General features: G+C 43.0%; 2 protein-coding genes across 2 annotated transcripts in view; both read right to left on the bottom strand.

Annotated features, from left to right (window-relative positions):
- Positions 1–290: 290 nt before the first annotated feature.
- Positions 291–4,653, bottom strand: cnpy3 (canopy FGF signaling regulator 3). The gene is made up of 6 exons (XM_076034189.1): positions 4,408–4,653; positions 3,709–3,835; positions 2,957–3,053; positions 1,843–1,965; positions 1,535–1,652; positions 291–1,401 (listed from the first exon to the last, which is right to left on the bottom strand). Exons 1-6 carry the CDS (start codon positions 4,511–4,513, stop codon positions 1,097–1,099), a joined length of 876 nt encoding a protein of 291 aa, XP_075890304.1. The 5' UTR covers positions 4,514–4,653; the 3' UTR covers positions 291–1,096.
- Positions 4,654–10,320: 5,667 nt separating this feature from the next.
- Positions 10,321–18,946, bottom strand: part of trpc5a (transient receptor potential cation channel, subfamily C, member 5a) — an 85,623-nt gene continuing 76,997 nt past the window's right edge. The window contains exon 18 of the mRNA XM_076034188.1: positions 10,321–17,276. Within this exon, the coding sequence (XP_075890303.1) occupies positions 16,227–17,276 (1,050 nt within the window). The 3' untranslated portion in view covers positions 10,321–16,226. The remainder of the gene's footprint in view (positions 17,277–18,946) is intronic.

Genomic DNA, 18,946 nt, shown 5'->3' with positions numbered 1-18,946 from the left:
TACATGTTCTCTAATTGTCTCCATTAACGTATCCAATGTCGCATTAAACAGTTAGCAATTGGATTGTCTCCCTCTAGTGGCCTACAGTCTACATTTCACCTTCCAAGGTGACGGTTTCAAATACAACGCTTCAGGTTAGCTGTTTCTTCACTACTTTATAACCTGATGTTGAAAAGGTAACAAACCAGTTACAATACAATAGGCTACACAACAGGGACGTTTTGTTAGCAGGCACCGTTATTGTTAGACTGAATAATAATAATAAAATACACCCTCAAGCAGACAGGGTATTTACAGTTTAAAAATCTCTTTATTGTTTCACTAATGTATCCGTTTATAACTTTAAAAAGCACACAGCCAGCATCATAGTTGTGATTAATAGCTGTAAAAATGCACACCAAAACGATCACTCTGCAGTCAAACACACAACAGACATTCGGCTGAAATGAGGCAGTGTCAAAACAACGGAAACAGCACATTTTGAAAAATAAACCGACACACAAACACACAACACAAACTAACACAAAAATAAACAAAGAAATTGCAGCCAATGCATTCACCGATTAAAGGGCAATTCATGTCTAGAAAGTCAGGCTCATAGGGTCGAACTGAGGAAACTCAACTGAATTGAAGGACAACTTATTCAAGTGCTCATTTTTCACACACAAAAATGCAACAACAAAGCCACATATAGGAAATATGAAAACAAAAAAAATAATGAGGAAAATTAATTTCCCTTTCACATCTGAGACTCTTTGCAGACTCACCCTGGAGGCGACCAACAGGACATTTGGCTTAATGACCTTTTTTTAAAAATGAAACCAGAAAAAAAAAATAATAAAAAGAGGAGAGGGAAAAGCGAGTGCCAGCAGTTTCATCAAACAGTCCAATATTGAATGAGGGCCAAGTGACTGTGACTCGGTCAATGTCGTGTATAGACAATGTCAAACTGACACAAACCCTGTAACAAGGTCCTATTAAGAAAACCCAGTGACTGTCACTCATCGGGTGACTGTTGAAGATGGTGAAGACACTGCAGACCTTTTGTACCAAGAGTTTCTTTTTTTCCCTGGCCGAGCTGCTTGAGACCCAGCGCTCACAGCTCAGTCTTGTGCCTGGGCAACGGCACCTGTGGCTGCACCTCCTCATCTGACGTCAACCCTTCGTCCGTCTTCTGGACGGGGACTTTGCTCTTTTTCTTCTTCTTCACTTTCTTCTCATTCTTCTTTTTGGCTGCCTTCTCTCCCTCCGAGGCGCCGTCTCCTCTCCCCTCCTCCCCCTCTTCCATCTTGCCCTTTCCCTTCTTTGCTCCCTTCTTTTTCTTCTTCTTCTTCTTGTCCTCTGCAATAGCTGCAGGGTCTCCCTTTTTCTTCCTGTGGTCATAGTTCTCTCCGAGGCAGGCTAAAGCAAAGAGAGTGGGTAAACATGTCATGTGAGGTGGGGGAGAAGAAGAGAATCGGGGAAGACAAAAATTTTGAAATTCTGAAAGTTGTTTATTTGTGCACTTTGATTATTTTAGAAAAAAAGGCGTTACCTGCGTCCTGTCCTTTAAGAACGTGTTTCGCACACAGATACGTAGTCAGGTCCTCCTCTTGACTGCCTTTGTACCAGTCCTCAATCACCTCCTCATACTGCTCTATCAAAACATCACACTGACACACACACACACACACACACACACACACACACACACACACACACACACACACACACACACACACACACACACACACACACACACACACGCGCGCGCACACACACATGCAAACGACACGTGAGGTTTTGATCCTGACAAAATGTCATGCAATTTCTCCGTCATGTTAGTGACTGTTGAAGCACTACCTGTTTTTTAAGGTCGGCCACTTCGGCTGACGTTTCATTCCAGAGCTCAAAGGGGATGTCCATCACCACGTTCACCCCCTTGTTAACCAACCCGTGGAGGGTGGAGAAGGTCTCTGACATGCCCTGCACGTACACAAGCAAGAGTGACGACACCGGTAAACTAATGCAGCCAACGGTAGCAAGTTACCCTCCAGCACCGGTGCTGTAGGGTCGCGATCAATAATATGTGAACTCTACTTTGCACCATTGAGGTTGTTTCCCCCTCCCCACTGCATTGGTGCATTTTCTTAGAGTAGCCCAATTCTAATACCTAATAATAACACTGCATTTTTGAACATGTCTTTAAATGAGCCGTCTTATGGTCATTCCCAGATTGAATGCATGTATTTTAGTGGTCTACGTAGAGCAATAAAACAGGTTTGTTTGATTCAAGTTTGAGTTGTACAGGTCTTACAAAACAATCCCTGGTCTCTCCACCCGCCTCCTCTACCTGCTCTGTCTGTAGAGCCTTGGAACAGCTCCTTCCCTTGGGACTGGCCATTTAGTAGGAAACATGGCTACAGGCTCTTGTGAAGTGATGCCCCATCCACATTAAATAAAAAGTCTGCAGAGGCGATCAACTAGATAATCACAGTAGAAATGTGCAAGTTGTCATCTTTTGTGTGTTAGTTGGCATTCTAGTAACGTAGGGAGACGTGTTAAATGGTGGAAAAAGGTCAGTTTCTCTTTACAGAAGCACTTTAAAGCAAAACAACATTAAATGACGACAATTTCAGATCGGCAAGCCAAAAACTGAACATGCTGCAGGGGGAACGTAGAAGCAGTTCAGTTTATCAAACACTTGACAACAGTTGCTTGCTGCACTGTATTCTATTGACCATGGAAGGAACAGCGAGTTCACCCAAGGAATCTCATCAAGACTTTTTATAAAAGCAGGGCTGGAAAATCACACATCCTCATTGGACATTACAAGTGAATAATAACGTAAGGTTGCGCCAAAACAGTCGCGCACGCACACACACACACACACACACACACACACACACACACACACACACACACACACACACACACACACACACACACACACACACACACACACACACACACTGACCTTGGCAAAGCGGTTACTGCCTGATCTCTCCTTGTGGAGATTGTACTCCAGCAGCCTCTGACACACATTCTCAACAACTTCAATGAAGCGAAGGTCGCTGGGGAGAAAAGACAGACAAATGTTTCAAAACACATAGATTGTAAAACTGCCACACATTTTCTGATTAGACTGTAAAGAGGCATCCTGTGTTTTATCTGAGAATTGGCTCACCTTGTCCAAGGATGCTAACTGAAAACTATGACACCATATCTGAAAAGAGTAATGTTGTTTTATATTGGTAATCTGACCTGATCTGACCTGATCTGTTCCTTCACACACACACACACACACACACACAAACACACACACTTTTTTGCGTTTACTGTATTTGCTGTATTAGCCTATATAACCTCCTGTAGGGCACAACAAAGAAGGCACATATTGACATTTTGTTGATAACAGCATTAAAGTTGAAGTACAGTAGAACCAGTTTGGTCTCTTCATATAGTTTACAGTCCCACCCACTTCAGGCATCGGTTCTTTAGCTTTTCTGTTCTATAATAAGCCTCTCCACAGGAACAGGAAGTGAGATCTGACCCAAGTTTCTGTCCCCCAGCTGCTGCTGTGTGACAAAGAAAGATCCAGAGTTCTCCCACGAGAGGCCAAGAAATTCTGTCCTTTCACAGACAGCCGGGTGTCATTTATATCAGTCACTACCACAAAATTGAAGAAAAAAACCTAACAACCTTGTTTCCGCATGCACACAGACTTACGACTTGGCATATTTGATAGGCGGAGCACCCTTGTTGTCTATGAAGCCGTAGTTCCTGCCGATGACTTCCTTGGTCTTCCCCGTCTCATCGAACGCCGACTTCATCTCAATACTGACAAACTTACAGACTGATGAGACAGAAAGAATGTGCTTGGTATTACAAAGGACATTGTTGTCAGAAAAATGGCATCAAATTCCACAGCTTATTTCTAAGACATTATTTTTAAAAAAAAATAGGGGGAAAAAATCATATATATTTCTACTCAGGACTTCCACAGTTAATTTATATAGATTTTGATACAAAAAGCTTTAATAGAATGAAACACAAACGATAAACAACAAAACAACTGTTCAGTGATCGTAGTAATATAAAATATATACAATTTCATACGTTTCCCTGAATAAAGTAGCGCTGCTCGACAATTCGATCATAGTTAATAAACCAATTCGCTCGTTTTATTTAGACATACATGGACGAATGGTGTGCTACTTTAGTGGCAAGCCAGCATTACGAGACGCTGTTCATAACTATGCTTGACGTAATGAATATTCGATGCAGGCAAATTTCAGTGTTTGCTCATTGCTAGCAGATGCATCAAAACCGCGGTCATATTCAACATTTTTCTATTCAGTCGTGGCTCCAAGCAGGGTGCGCGGTCCTGCTCTGGGAACGACACGCCGTTCAAAGACTCGTTTTTACCTTCACATTTGTTAGGAAGATGGACCCAATCATCGTCTCCTCCATCCTTAGCTGCTCCGACCGACAGAATTACACAAACAAAAGACAAAACCCCTGATAACATCATATCGTCGGCTTAGACCAAATCTTTACCAAGTCACAAAAATGTTTTGGAAGAAGGAAACCCGACGAAAGTATCGATAATTTGCGGTTTTCACATGCTGCCCTGTTTACTCACAGCAGCAAAATCTGGAAGTAACAACTTCCGCCTTTGGAAACGCGAATGCTAGGCTACCGACCAATCGGAAAAGGAGTAGTGGCAGCACTTAACCAATTAGATTAGGAGGAGGGCCAGCAGGTTGAAAACCGTACATGATAGCGTTGCACCTGTTTTAAGAAAAACAGGCCTCAAAAAGAAAAAGGAAATCGGCTTGCTCGTTGTGGGTGACTTCATTATAATTTTAAAAACACACCCTACAAAATAGAGATGATTTTTGTAGGAAAATGGAAAATTAATCACTTGATGTAGAATTTCTGAATGTAAATGTCCAAATACGACCATGTTTATTGTACACATTGCATCTCCATCAAACATCAAAGTTTATGTGCAGTAATATTTGAAACGCAGTCATAATTTATTGCTTCAGACTGTGTAGTAGTTTAAGTCGAGTACAGCGTTTGAGCTGTAGTTTGCCTTTTGCCAGCAGAGGGAGCCATGCACAAACAAAGCGCGTGTTGTCTCAGGTTACACAACACCATTCGTCGTTAAGTGGATGCATGCACATGTGTATGATGTGCTTTTGCGACAGCAGCAGGCATAGTTGTTCTATGTAAATGATGGAACTGTTGCCATGGCGACTCTTCTGCTGACATCTGATTGGTTTGGTACCAGTGAATATGATTACTCAGCCAAAAATCCGTGGCTAAGTGTGTGCAAAATGCAAAAAGCTGTGTGTGTGTGTGTGTGTGTGTGTGTGTGTGTGTGTGTGTGTGTGTGTGTGTGTGTGTGTGTGTGTGTGTGTGTGTGAGACAAAGACAGTGATGATCTGTGTGATCAGAAACCATGGGGACTCCGTGATACAAAGTAAGCGCTCTACCACCACACCGAGGAGGATCTTCATGTAATATGAAGATCACTATTTTCTCAATGTTCTCTGATAGGGCGGCACTGTGAGCAGGGCTACCTCTAGTCCCAGAAGCTTTCTCTTTGGAGTTTGCATGTTCTCCCTGTGTCTTCGTGGGTTCTCTCCAGGTGCTCCGGCTTCCTCCTGCTGTCCAAAGACATGCACATCAGACTTGGAAACTCTACATTGTTGTTTTTGTCGCTGCGTTGGCCCCGCAGCAAATTAGAGACTTGTCCTGTATGCAACCCTTTCTTCACCCCCAGCAGCTGGCATAGACTCTAGCCCCCTTAAACACTGAGTCCAGGATACTCAGTGATAGAAAATAAATGGAACATTCAATGAAAATAATGTTTATATCCGGTCGATAAAGTCCTCTGACTTAAGAAGTGCATCCTGTATTTTTGTTTTTACTTGCTTTGCCTTTCATAAAATATACACTGAAGCCAGCATTTCTGAAAATGAGTCCTTTATGATGTCACAAAGGGTGTTGATATTTGTCTGTACTAAAATTCCACATTGGAGGTACATCCATAAGTGATACCGGTCCTCTTGCAAACATGACATGGTGTATACTACTACTACTACTACTACTAATGCTGGTGATAATAATAATAATAATAATAATAATAATAATAATAATAATAATAATAATAATAATAATAATAATAAGACCTCAATCCGTCACTGATAGAGGTCTTGTCTCTCTCTCCCTGAAAAACTTCTTGCACATTTCTTCTGCACGTTTCATCATTTGGAGGGCGTTCGTAATTTGGAATACATTTCATGCTATAAACATGTGTTACGCACGTTTGCCTTTGTACTGCACTGTACTAACGTAGTCTCTTCAAACAGAATGCAAACACCATTCTGTCAGAAAGTGACCTTCTTTTTTCAGATCAAAGGGGATTTTTATTTGGTTGTCACATCTTTTCATTTTTAGTGTGACTTCAATGTGACTAGTTAATGCTCTGTCTTCTCAGATAAGGGTCAGCTTTTGCACCTACCACTTAAATGCGCCTGGAACTGGCTTCCCTTCTACAACCGCTTCTACGACTGCCTCCTTACATCCAAAACCCTCATTGTCTTGTCGAAGCATTTTTTGTTGGTCAGTTAACTTGTATTTGTACTTTGTATGTCTTGAGTTTTGAGAACAAGTTTTTTTTAACAGCTCTTCTTGGCAATACAGCTCATACTGTTGGAAAAGCCTATTTTTCTTGTAAATGTTACCACATTTGTCAGTAAAATGCATTTGTGACATGAGCCGCAGTGCCGACCAATGGACCCATGAAACATTTGCCAACTCTTCTCTGCCAGTGCTAATTTATTCTGTAAATGACTCTTGTTTGGCATATTAGACAATTCAAGTCGTAAGAAACAAGACATTGGAAATTTAGCCATGTATTTACTTGGAGCCCAAGCAGTGTGTGGAGGAACCACACACAGCCACAACAGCCTGGCAGGACCTCCTCATGCGGGTCACCAGCCTGGTCAGACACGGTGGCAAAGCAACTATAGCATTTTGTTGCTAGTCTGCCCTTGTGGTTGTGTTGACCAGACTAATCCCACAAGTGTTGAATGGGTATCAGGGCTGCTAGGCTTTTCAATCAGTTCCACTGCCAATTTCAGGAGGTCTCTGGCAAACCTGCTCTGAGCAAGTGTTGTTATCTTGGAAGATAGAGATTGCTTCCGTAAAGTGGAGATATGGGATTGCTACTGGTTGCAGAATGTGATCTTGGCTTTGCTCTGCATTGACGTTTTCCCCAATGATAACAAGCTTTTCCAGCGAAGGAGATGCTGCCCCACACCATCACACTGCCTCCACTTGAAGCTGTTACTCCTTTTTGCAGCATTCAGCAGAGCATTCTCCACGTCCTCTTAACACTTGAGCCTTATCATTGAACTGCTTTAGCTGGAATGCAATGCTCCAATAATAATTTCACCCAATCGGGCATCATAAAAGTCAATAGCAACAGCTAAATAAGCTTTTTGGCAATCACAGAACGTTTTGCAAATTTTTCCCGGGCCCAACCCACTCAGCTCTGCAGCACATCCCACAAAGCATGTTCCTTACAAATGTGGCACCATTTAAAATGAAAATAAACTGGATGGTATGAAATACATCTATACATGGGTATGGGTATGAAATTTATTGCCAAGAAACATTGTAACCAAAGAAGTTTCCTTATGTTTTGTCTCTTTTTGTCATCAGTGTCCAAAGTATTTAATATTTATTTTATATTATTTTCAAGGCATCAAAATTTCTCATTTTTTTGGCTTTAAGAACTAACTGGAAAAAAAAGGAACTGACACAAGTACTGTGAACTTGACTGTTATTAACTGGAGTTCTTTGGCAGAATTCTGCGATCCTGCTCTTCTGCAGTGCTTCATTTTTTTTTTTTTTTGGTGGAGGAATTTATTTGAAGACATTTTCAGCGAGAACTGGGTCAGCATGGAATGACAGGGATTTTAGGGTGTTTGGGGTTTTTGCGGCTCGCCTCAATTAAAAATGTGTTAACATAAGCTGTTACTCGACTGAATCCCTGCATGAGAACACAAGTTTCCGCAAAGTACTTTCGGAAGGTCAGCGGTATCCAAATAGGTCTTAGTAGTTTTGTTTCTTAAAAAAAATATATAGAAGGATTCTTGACAGGGTTTGCAGGGTTTTTACAGGTCATCCTCTGCACAGGAGAAGCACTATTTGCAAATGCATCCTACATTGTGTGTGTGAGCGTGTATGTGTGGAGAGAGAGAGAAAAACGGAGAGAGAGAGAGGAGAGAAAAAGCCAATGTATTTCACAGTGAGATAAGAGTGTTCTTCAGTAGTTCAATAATAGTCCGGTTTCTCTGAGAGGTGCTTCAATATACTGCTGCCTGCCAAAAGGACAGCCATTGCACAGCACATACACGCACACAAAGCAACACACACGCACAGATCACTGTGTGTCTCATAGCAGAACTTGACACTGAGTTGGTGGAGGGGAGGTTGATGTAGAGAAAGAGGGAGAGAGATGAAAGCAGGTTTTTATTCAGCACTGCAGCCCACACAACGGGCAGGCGAGGGCTTTGTTTAAAAAAAAAAAGAAAGAAAGAAAAGAGAAAACTCTCATCTCTATCTCTCATTTGCTGTCCTTTTAGCCATTCCTTGAGTGAAGTAATCACAGTAATACATGCAGATTATGGAGCAGGTTGTTGAAAGGCCCTCTCGCTCTCGGCACAGTTTGAAAAGAGGCATTTTGTCTGCTGGAACACCGGTGTAAACAAAGAGGAGAGTGGAACGAACCGGACCACTAACAGACAATCACAGGCTTTGTGGTCAGACAAAAATGTTTGATTAAAAAAAAAAATAGTTGCATGAAAAAAATTTGAACTTGCCACAGTCCAGGTTCATGAAAAGTTTTGAGTGACACGTTTATTAAAAATCCCTGAGGTAAAACTTTAGAAAGAAGAAAAGTTGGTGGTCGTATCCAGCAATTCTCTGCTCCTCTAATGTGTCCAGATGATCTCTTTTGAAGTGGCTCTCTTGTAAAAACGTTATTCATTTTTTTATTCTTATATATTTTTTCTTAAGTTCTAAAACTCCTGTTTCTTACATGAACAATCCTCATGGAACTGGCTTTGGCCCGGTTCTGACTTTAATGAAATAAACACGCAGTCTATTGTGTTCCCACAAGTCACAAAGACGGTCTCACTTCTGTCAAAATATAAGCCGAGCAGCAGACAAAACAGACTGTCCAGCTTCCTGCTGGGCGACTTTTTGCAGTCTTGTTTTCTTTTGACGGCTATCTTCTCTAAATTTCTTTTGTGATTTTTCCTGTGACCTACTTTTTAGACCGACTCTGCATACTTTGTCACATAACATCAAAACATTTCACATGTAGTGTGTTTAAACCCCCCCCCCCCAGCCATTGAAGCCATGATCAAAAGACTGGCAAAAACAGCCAAAAAAATCCATTGGACACGTGCTGTCTCAGCTGGTTTCTCAGGTATTAGTATAGTTCTGTCTCTGTTTACTATACATACTTTTCACATACTTGAAATGCGAAATGCAACAAGAACAAGAGTAGCCAAGTGGTTCAGTGGGTGGGACAAGAACCTAGCTGGGTGTGCTGTCAACAACCCAGAGGAGGCATCATTATTAGAGCTGGAGGTTTTAGCACACCTTCGTGTCCACTTAGAATTTGAATTCAGATTTATTTGAATAGAGCCATATACTGTACAAGGGTTATCTTAGGGCACCTTACATCCTGAGGATGTCTGGTTCACACTCTTATAGCCAACTGTTCCCTTCGCAGGCAACCACTGAGGTGAGAGTGGCAAGAAAAAAAAACGCTGCCTTTTTCCATTATTCATTCACTCGTGCATTTTCCATTAGCACTTCTCGTGCACTCAGGGTTGTGGGGGTTCCGCAGCCTATCTCCGCTGTCTCCTGGTGAACGGTGGGCTTACACCCTGGACATGTCGTCGCTTTACTGCAGGGCCACGCAGAAAGAAAAACAACCGTTCACACCCAAACTCAAGGACAAGTTAGAGTTCGCACTTCGTCTCATGATCATGTTTCTGGGCTGTGCGAGGAAGCCAGAGAACCTGAAGAGAAGCCATGCACAACACGGGGAGAAAATACCAGCTCCACACAGGCCTGGAATCCAAACCCCATCCTTCTTGCTTTGAGAAAGCACATTCATCATTAAGTCAGTTATTATTAAAATTGACTTGCAGGTGAAGCTACAAACTTCAAGACTCTGATCTCAATGTAGCAGAAGCAGGAAATTGACAAAGTGGAAGAAACAGTCTGAAAACGTGTGTTTTTTTTTCTAAGGATGCATTTATTAAAGAGTCAACAACGTGCGCTAGCCTTCCGCTTCTAGAAAAATAACACAGTCATACATTCATCCATGTAGGAATCCCAAAAAAGAAAACAGAGAAAAAAAAGGTTGTTATTCTTAAAGCTCCTTTAGTAGTCGGGAGGGAGACCTGAATGTTGTTAGATATGTGTGTGCATGTGTTTGTTTGTGTGATGAGTAGCGCAGCCAAACTATTTTGTAAGACCCGATGCAGAAGTGGGTGATTGACGCTCTGATCACGATGAGATTTCAACCAATTAGATGGTAGATTTTCAACATGGATGGAATGATTTCACAGTTAAAAAAAAACCAAAACATATATATTCACACTGCCAGTAAATATAAAATAAATAGTCCCATCAGGTCATTTTTCCTTCGGTATACTAACATAAAATCAAAAATCAAGTTGGCTGGATATATTTTTCGTCCTCTGAACAGAGTCCTGACTGCACAACTGAAATCACTTTCATACAGGAGTATGAAATATGTGATGAGAGGCAGTCAGTAGACTGGGAAGTCAGTAGTCAGTAGACTTCCCACTTTAACTAGGCGACACCTGTCCAGATTAATGTAGGTGTCTATGTCCACCATTTATCCATTATCCCAGTCAAACCTGCAGAAATACTGGGGCCTGCCACCTCTGACTCCGTTCGTCAACTGGCTCGTGTGGAGCAATGCTGCAATCACAGAACAGCTGCTCCCTTGACTTTGGGTGGCATTTTAACCTTGTCAAAATAAAAGCACAATTGGTTGGTCAAGAGCCAGCAGTTAAATTGCAGTACCAGGAACTTCCTGTGCCTCCTCCTCCTCCACTGCGTCTGTGTCGTTAATTCACAATGCTGTCGTCCTATTGCTCGTCAATGTGGGTGCATGTGTGAGCATGTGATATCAACCTTTCTGTATTTCCTCACGCCAAACATGTTCACCCAATTTGTGTGTCCGTCTGTGCGAATGAGCGTGTGTTGTCCGATATGCCCTTTGCTTGACAGGACAGTTCCACAGTGAGGTTTAATTTGTTTCTCTGTCACACACACGTCATCTGCATTTGTCAACTCAAAGCGCATCAATCAGCGTTACGCAATTATGACTCTTGGTCAGATCAATAATCCCTTCAAGATCACACACACACACACGCACACACACACACACACACACACACACACACACACACACACACACACACACAGCAGTGGGTTAAAGGGCCAGACATTATTGATACTAATCCATCAAAGTGATAGATCAGTCACATGTTTCACCAACTTCTATTCCCTCCTGTGAGTGCATATATCTGGGATAACGTCCACAGTAACGGCCTGCACTATCAATTACCTGAACTGATCTGCCCATTCAAATAATCAATGATGCCTCTTCTCTGCGGTTGCCAAAGCGCTTCAAAAATAATAAACCTCTTGCTTTAATTTCGGCCGACAGTGCCCTTTACAATCTCACAGCTGTTGTCAGAGGAATTGAGAAAAGTGTGATTGATGATCAGATCCTGGGCCCTGCTGTCTGCACGGCTCTCAGTCCTTTGCTCTGTTTCATCTCCAGCTTCATTTACCATCGTTAAAGGTCTCAAACACATTTTCGACTCTTCATTTTTCATCGGAGACGCCAACAGAGAAATCTAGTGCAGTTTTTAATCGCGTCATTAGCTCTTCAGAATACAGCATATTTAGCCTTGTGTTAACAGCTTACAAAATGCAGCGTTTAGCTTCTGGCTTTGTTGTAACGTCCTCACATTTGGGAAAAACAGAAAAATAAAAATAAAAAAACAAAACACCAGGTGGTCTCAAAGGGCACAACTAACACCTGACTGGTAGAATTGTCCCTAGATTTGGTGAGACATCAATTTGACATCACACAGGGCTGGTTTGAAGAATTCACTGTGCAAACCTGAAAAAAAAAAATCTAATAGACAAAAGAAGTAAAGGATGGACTTTCCTCGAGATCAAGGACAGGTAAGAGCGCTAGAGAACATTGGCAGAGGACTTTCCCATCACTTGCGACATTTAATGTTGGTTGTATACACTAAGAACTCTTGCTATATACGAGCTTTACAGAAATATATAAAATACAAACAATTGATAAACATCAGACTAAACTAAGACCTATTCCCAGCTGTATCTTTGTGAGAAACAGTTGGGCTTTCCTCCCCTCGAACGGTACATTGGTACGTATTAAGGCTCTGCTCCATTTAGGTCAGAAAGAGACTCGACACTGATCTTGTGCTGAAGGCTCACCAAGATTCTCTCTGCTGCAGTAAAAGGAACAAGTCTCTAACACGCTCTATTACATTGAACCTGCATCTCTAAGCAACTTCCTGTCAGTAAGGTTGTGAAAATGCCCAGGTCTCCATTAAAAAACACTTTAGCAATGTGCACTGCTGTTGTATTAACAATGTTGATATATGGTGACTTACACGTAGACTTTAAAATGCATGCATATTAATTATAGATATATGTCTGTATATATATATATATATATATATATATATATATGTATATATATATATATATATATGCCCTACTTGAACTACAGCGCTACGTCTTAAGGTAAAGTTGACTCAAGTGCATTTATATTGTTTCTATTATCTTACACAGCGCATTAACTTGGTGCAAAAAACGGGAGCAAGGCACTGTTAGGTTGTATATAGTCCCTTGGTTATGCATAGTTTTTTTTTTCAATACTGAATGAGAAATAAACAGACAATTTCACTCTTGTTCACAGACATTCACAAGAGTTCAGGGTGATTTACCTTTATGATTGTGGCCTTGTATGAACACATACGGTGATCATGAGTGGGGCTGCTGTGGCTGTTAAATAGAGGTAAGTAGTTGCATTAAGGTCATTATTCTCATTAATGGTCTTGCTGATTAAAAATGCAGATGGATTGAATAATGAATAACAGTAAAAATAATTGCTTGTGATTGTATAATCTCTCCTACGTCCTGCAGAAATGTAATGCTTGGTTTTACTGCTTGAGGCTTAGTTAAAAATAAATAGATAAATGAAAAACTGGATGTATATGTTTATCATTGTAAATTATTAAACCCTCCTTCCACTTTTCAGTCAGATTCTCTTTCAAACACACTTTCCCCCTGGATCACTTCTTCTACCATTCAAACCATCACTTACTTATTTTAAAGTGTCATTATCCTCAGTTAGAATTGGCCAGTTATGCTGATTAAATGCCTGTTTGTGAAAACTAAGCCTGAATTAATCAATTAACTTTCCAAATCCCCCTTTGAGAGCTGTTTAACAGGTCGAACCATCGATTGATTAAACTGCATGGCCACTGAGTACACAACAATTTAAATGTTAACCCACACTTTGCTGACGTCCCCATGCAGAAATAATGACACATTTACAGCATTGATCATATTCCTGTATTGAGTATGAGTGGTCTTAAATTAGTTCATTTTAATTGGTGATTCATGTTTCAGTACATTTTTTTCCAACAAAATAATGTTGCTAAGATTTAAATCTATGTGTGTGTCTGTGTTTGCAGAGTGATGCATAATCACATGCAAGTAAGAGGTGGCTCCTCCTCTGAGGCCAGCATGAGCAATGCTGGCGGCTGAAGAGGTCTGCCCTTCTGGGTGTGTCATTATGATGATAAGGATGCTCGGCAGGTCTCCATGGATGTACGCTGACATTTTGGGATGCAGCGACAGGTTTCTGCCGCTGCCAACACAGCTGGTGGTGAGGTCACAACCAGAGGCCAGCGTGTGGATGTGCAGGCGTTGGCCAAGGGAAAGGGCGACAAATGAAGTATGTGAAAACACAGGAGGTAAAATGAGGCGGGACAGCTGACATTGATGTGGAATACACAGCAAAACGTTTTGGCCTTGAGCTACTCATCACATTCTGAGCGTGTGTGTGCGTGCGTGTGTATGTATGTGCGTGTGTGTGTGTGGTAAGAAGTTTTTTTTTTTTTTTTATCAAACATGCACAGTTTCTCTTCTTTTGTCTAATCGCTGACATTTGAATATTAACCAGAGATAAACAACCTCTGCTCATGCCAACTTTTGAAAGTCGTCTTACTAAATTACTTACTAAATAACTGAATTAAAGCCATGGTGAAAATCCCCCTTGAAGCAGATTTTCAAATAAAAAGGCAGTCATATTTCCCCACCTTAAACATTTCCTTGACTCTTTCCCCCAACAGCAACTCTGACTTTTCTATTTTCTCCTTTCATCTTTACTCCTCTTTACATTTGTCTACCCCTTCCTCTCTCCGTGTCACACGTCCATCCCTCCTTCTCGCGATAAATCTCACAGCACATTTTTTACGGTTATGTTAAAGTGTACTTATTAAGGAAGAGCAGAACGAGAAGCCAGGGTATTGTAGGCAACTCAAATAGAAGCAACGACAGTCTTAAGAAACCAGAATAGTCCTCATTACTGTTATTAGAAGTCTCTTATTATTATTATTAGCGTTATTATTACTAGTATAATGGTTATTAAGATAAAATAAAGTTCCTTGGCCCTTGTTGATGCAGAGAGAGAGAGAGAGGGTGCAGTCCCGTGTCATTCCTGTTCATCCAAGAGATTGTTGTCGAGTAAAAAAAATCAAATAAAACAAAACAAAACAAAAAATCCAGAGAATGATGTTCAATTTGTAGTTAATAGAAGGATGATGGCATTGTGTTGTGACTGGAAATCCAAACCATGATTTTGGTACGATATGTTCTTTCCAAGCAGCCTCGTGTCCAGTCAGTAATGATTTATCTCGGCAGTCCCAGAGAAGCAAAAAAAAAAAAGTATACTCTTCCTAAAAAAGGCATCTAGAAGTTTGGCAAGGAAGAAATATCCATTGTTGTAGAGAATGAGGGTGAAGACCTGTCGACTGCAGGCAGCAACATATAGAGTACAACTCACTCTTATGTGGCAGTAAGGAAGAATCAAACTGTAATGGTGGTAATGAGTCAGTCATCACTCTGAGCGTTGTGCCAACTCTAAGATAAGGTCAAGTCAGGTGAGATTATTCAATTCAAGTGAGTTACCTGTGCAGCTTTTGTGTAGCTTTATCTGATTAGCTCATTCACTTGCTGGTTAGCTTGACACCTTGCTTGCTATTTTCTTTCACTCTGGAGCTACCATTCTGACTGGGAAATGAGTGTCCTTGTATTATTCATAAATTGCAAAGGAAATTGCCCTTTGAATTTATGACACCTATTGAATTTAAAACTGATGAAGAGTTACTTTCTTTTTATGAGGTGTAAAAGAAAATCATGAAGCAAAGAGCTCCTTTGCTCCTCTGAGGTGTGTTCCAATTCATACACCTCTGCTGGTATGCCTGACTCTCACTCAGTGGGAGGTGGACCAATACAAACAAGGGCACTGTTGCCCCCTGCTGTGCAGTTTGGCCTTTTGTTACTTAACAGTCCCTTCTTCTTCGTCACCTACTTCTTATTCAAAAGCAAACAGACGCCACAGACGTACATACATGTCATACAGGAACCAAACCACAATGTTAATGGCTGATGCGCCGCTGTAGCTCAGGTACGTAAGCGACTAAGGATAGCTAGCGCGCTACTGCGTTGCACTCTTAACTATGTCACCAGTCGGGTATCTGCTGAGTGTGTCATCATTGCACCACACCATCACTCACTTGTTGGTGTGAATGCACTTTGCACACCTATGTACTTGAAGCCTAAAGCAAATAGAATGGAGGTATGTGATTTGGGACACACCCGCTAAGTTCCAGACCTTACAAACAGAAGAAGAATCCACTGTGATGGGCTGAACAACCGATAGCGTCGTATCTGCGCCTGTCTGTGTCACCTCCCTCTCTCCGTCTGAATCCTCAGCCATTCGCAATCCAAAGGAAAAAAAAAAGAAAAAAAAAAGAGAGCGTGTTTGTCTGTCTCTCCTATAGCTGAGTGGTGACAGAGTCCTCTATGACCTCACAGCTGTCCTCTATGACATCATCGCAGGGTCCCACCCAACCTCCCATCACCATGATCCCACCCCTCCCCCCTCCCCCACCCCCGCCCCCGCCGCCGCTACCCTCACCCACTCGCCCAACGCCTCCGCCTTGGAAAACATCCTCGCTGGAGTCCAGGTCCAGGAGGCGCGAGCTGGACTCGGACATGTTGGAAGCACAGTGCAGGGATTGGCAGGGGCAGGGTGGTGGGAGGGGCAGAGTCAGGAGCGAGTCCCGCCCATTTGTTCTCTGCGAGGAGAACGCCGGGCTGTTCATGTCGCCCAAGAGGCCCACCTCGTTCAAGTGAGTCTCGCTTCGGGTCACGTCACTGAGTCCAAAGTCGGAGTGGCTGTGGGTTGCCAGCGGGCGGAGCAGCCCGTCGGAGATGGTGTAGGAGGGCGGGGACTGCAGGGGGAGGGGTGTGGGCGGGGCTTTGCGCTTGGAGCGCGAGAACAGGTACGAGAGACGCTTGAAGGAGTCCGTCTTGGTCGCCGGCGCCGAGAGGCGCTGGAGGTGGCTCCTGGTCCGAGCCAGCAGCGCCGAGGAGAGCGACGAGGACGGCAGCGGGAGGATGGTGGCGGAGGACGGAGTCATGACGGACGTCTTCAGCCCATTGCTCTTTGGTTTCCCATCTTCCTCCTCCTCCTCCTCGCCGCCGCCGCCCCAGCCGATGCCCTCCTCCAGCTCTCCCTCATCGTCCTCGCCGCCTGTCTCCACCCGGGTCATCCCAGAGATGGAGCGTACCAGCGCGGAAACCCCCAGCGTGGGCGCCGGCTTCGAGTTGTCCTCCAGCGGGGTCATGAAGGTCACGCCCTTGGACTTCTGCTGGCCCCCGCCGCCACAGCCGTCGCCCGATTCGCTGTCGTCCTCGGAGGCCATGGCGCCGTCCTCCTTGGCTGTCTCGCTGGACGAGGAGTAGTTTCGCCGAGGGGGACGCCGGTTCCCGAGGAGGTCCAGGACCTCGTAGCGGAAACTAGAGATGTCCTGCTTCAGCTCCTAAAAAGACAAGACAACTGTTAAAAATAGAAAATATTTAATGTTCTGCATTATGCAAAAGTACTCATGTACACATATCGCTAGCATGTCCCCAAAACATCCAGAAAACCCATCCTTTAAAGGTACAGTGTGTAAAATTCTGCCATCTAATGGACAAACTTTAGATTGCAGCGCTAATTCGCTCACCCTCCCTCTCCCAAGCTTGCCAGTGAACTACGGTGGCCTCAACACAAGCCTGGATACCTCGTCTGAGTCTTGTTGGTCTATTTGAGGACGTAAGCGTTCACCCTAATCACGAAACATGTTGTCAGGCGGGCTGGACTACGCACACCAGCTTCATTAATAATATATCATTGCAAGATGGCAGCTGACTGGTGGCAAGAGTCTTGCTCTTTGTATGCTCTTATAATTAATGAATAAGAACTGTTCAATAGGGGCCCTGCGATGAGCTGGCGACTTGTCCAGGGTGTCACCCTGCCTTCACCCTAAGACAGCTGGGAGAGGCTCCAGCAGACCCCCGTGACCCTGAATTGGAATAAGCGGGTATAGAAGATGAATGAATGATGTTCAATAGGTAGGAAAAGAAAATTACATTTATTGTACTGCACTTATACACTTATATATATTTAAGGCAGTATATTAAGCTTTCAAAAATACAGTATCATAAATCACAAATCAGGCCAAATTTTTCACACTGTATCTTTAAATTTTTGTTTGCTTCACAATTCAGAAAAAATGTGCTAAAAAAACACATTTCTGGAAATGAGCCTGTTGAAATGTCGCACTACACTACACACACAAACCCACTCATAGGTTTGTAACTACAGCCCCGGCAATTATTTGTTCTGCCTTGCGACGACCATCTCACCTTATTTTCAGAGAGCATCCTTTTGTGAAGGAAGCTAAAAGTGAGGGATTTTGTGTGAGGCTTTAAACAGAGAGCTAATGTGATCTGTGGAGCTCTGTAGAGGCTTTTGGATACTTAATGGTAGGGAGCCTAAAAAGGCGCCAGGATGTAAAAACGCGCACACACACACGCACGCACGCACGCACGCACGCACGCACGCACGCACATGCCTGTTTAGAGACAACACGAGGCAGAGGCTGGAAGAAGGATAAAGAAAATGAGGTCTGAGGAGGAGAGACAGATAAGGTGCGCTGCCTGTATGAGGGAGGAGAGGTGGAACATCAATTTGAGAGGCTGAGGGTGTACAGAAGGGTAAGGACTTGGGAGAATGGAAGTGAAGAGGTGGGGATCGAGGTCAGTGCACAAATGAAAAGCTGGATGCACGTTAGCAAACAAATGCCAACGGAAAGTGAAGGAGTGATTCAAATCAGTAGAGGTGCACAAATTGCTTCTTCAAAGTCACTGCTGTTTTCCAGGTGTGCCCACTTCTCCTTCCATCCATCCATCCATCTTCTATACCCGCTTCCTCCTGAACTCAGTGTCACGGGGAGCCAATCCCAGCTGTCAATGGGGCGAAGGCAGGCTTACACCCTGGACGAGTCACCGGTTCATCACAGGGCCATTGGAAAGACAAACAACCACACCTACAAACAAATTTGAGTTTCAAACTCAGCTCACGTGCTCGTTTTTTTGGAGCGTGGGAGGTACCAGGAGAACCTGGAGAGAACCAGGTCGGAATTGAACCAGCAACCCTCTTGCTGTG

The sequence above is a fragment of the Nelusetta ayraudi genome, unplaced genomic scaffold (genome assembly GCF_046127955.1).
Source record: "Nelusetta ayraudi isolate G7.1 ecotype Tasmania unplaced genomic scaffold, CSIRO-AGI_Nayr_v1 ptg000042l, whole genome shotgun sequence".
Taxonomy (NCBI): domain Eukaryota; kingdom Metazoa; phylum Chordata; class Actinopteri; order Tetraodontiformes; family Monacanthidae; genus Nelusetta; species Nelusetta ayraudi.
The sequence above is the reverse complement of the archived record's forward strand: the minus strand, read 5'-3'. Positions and strand labels throughout refer to the sequence as shown.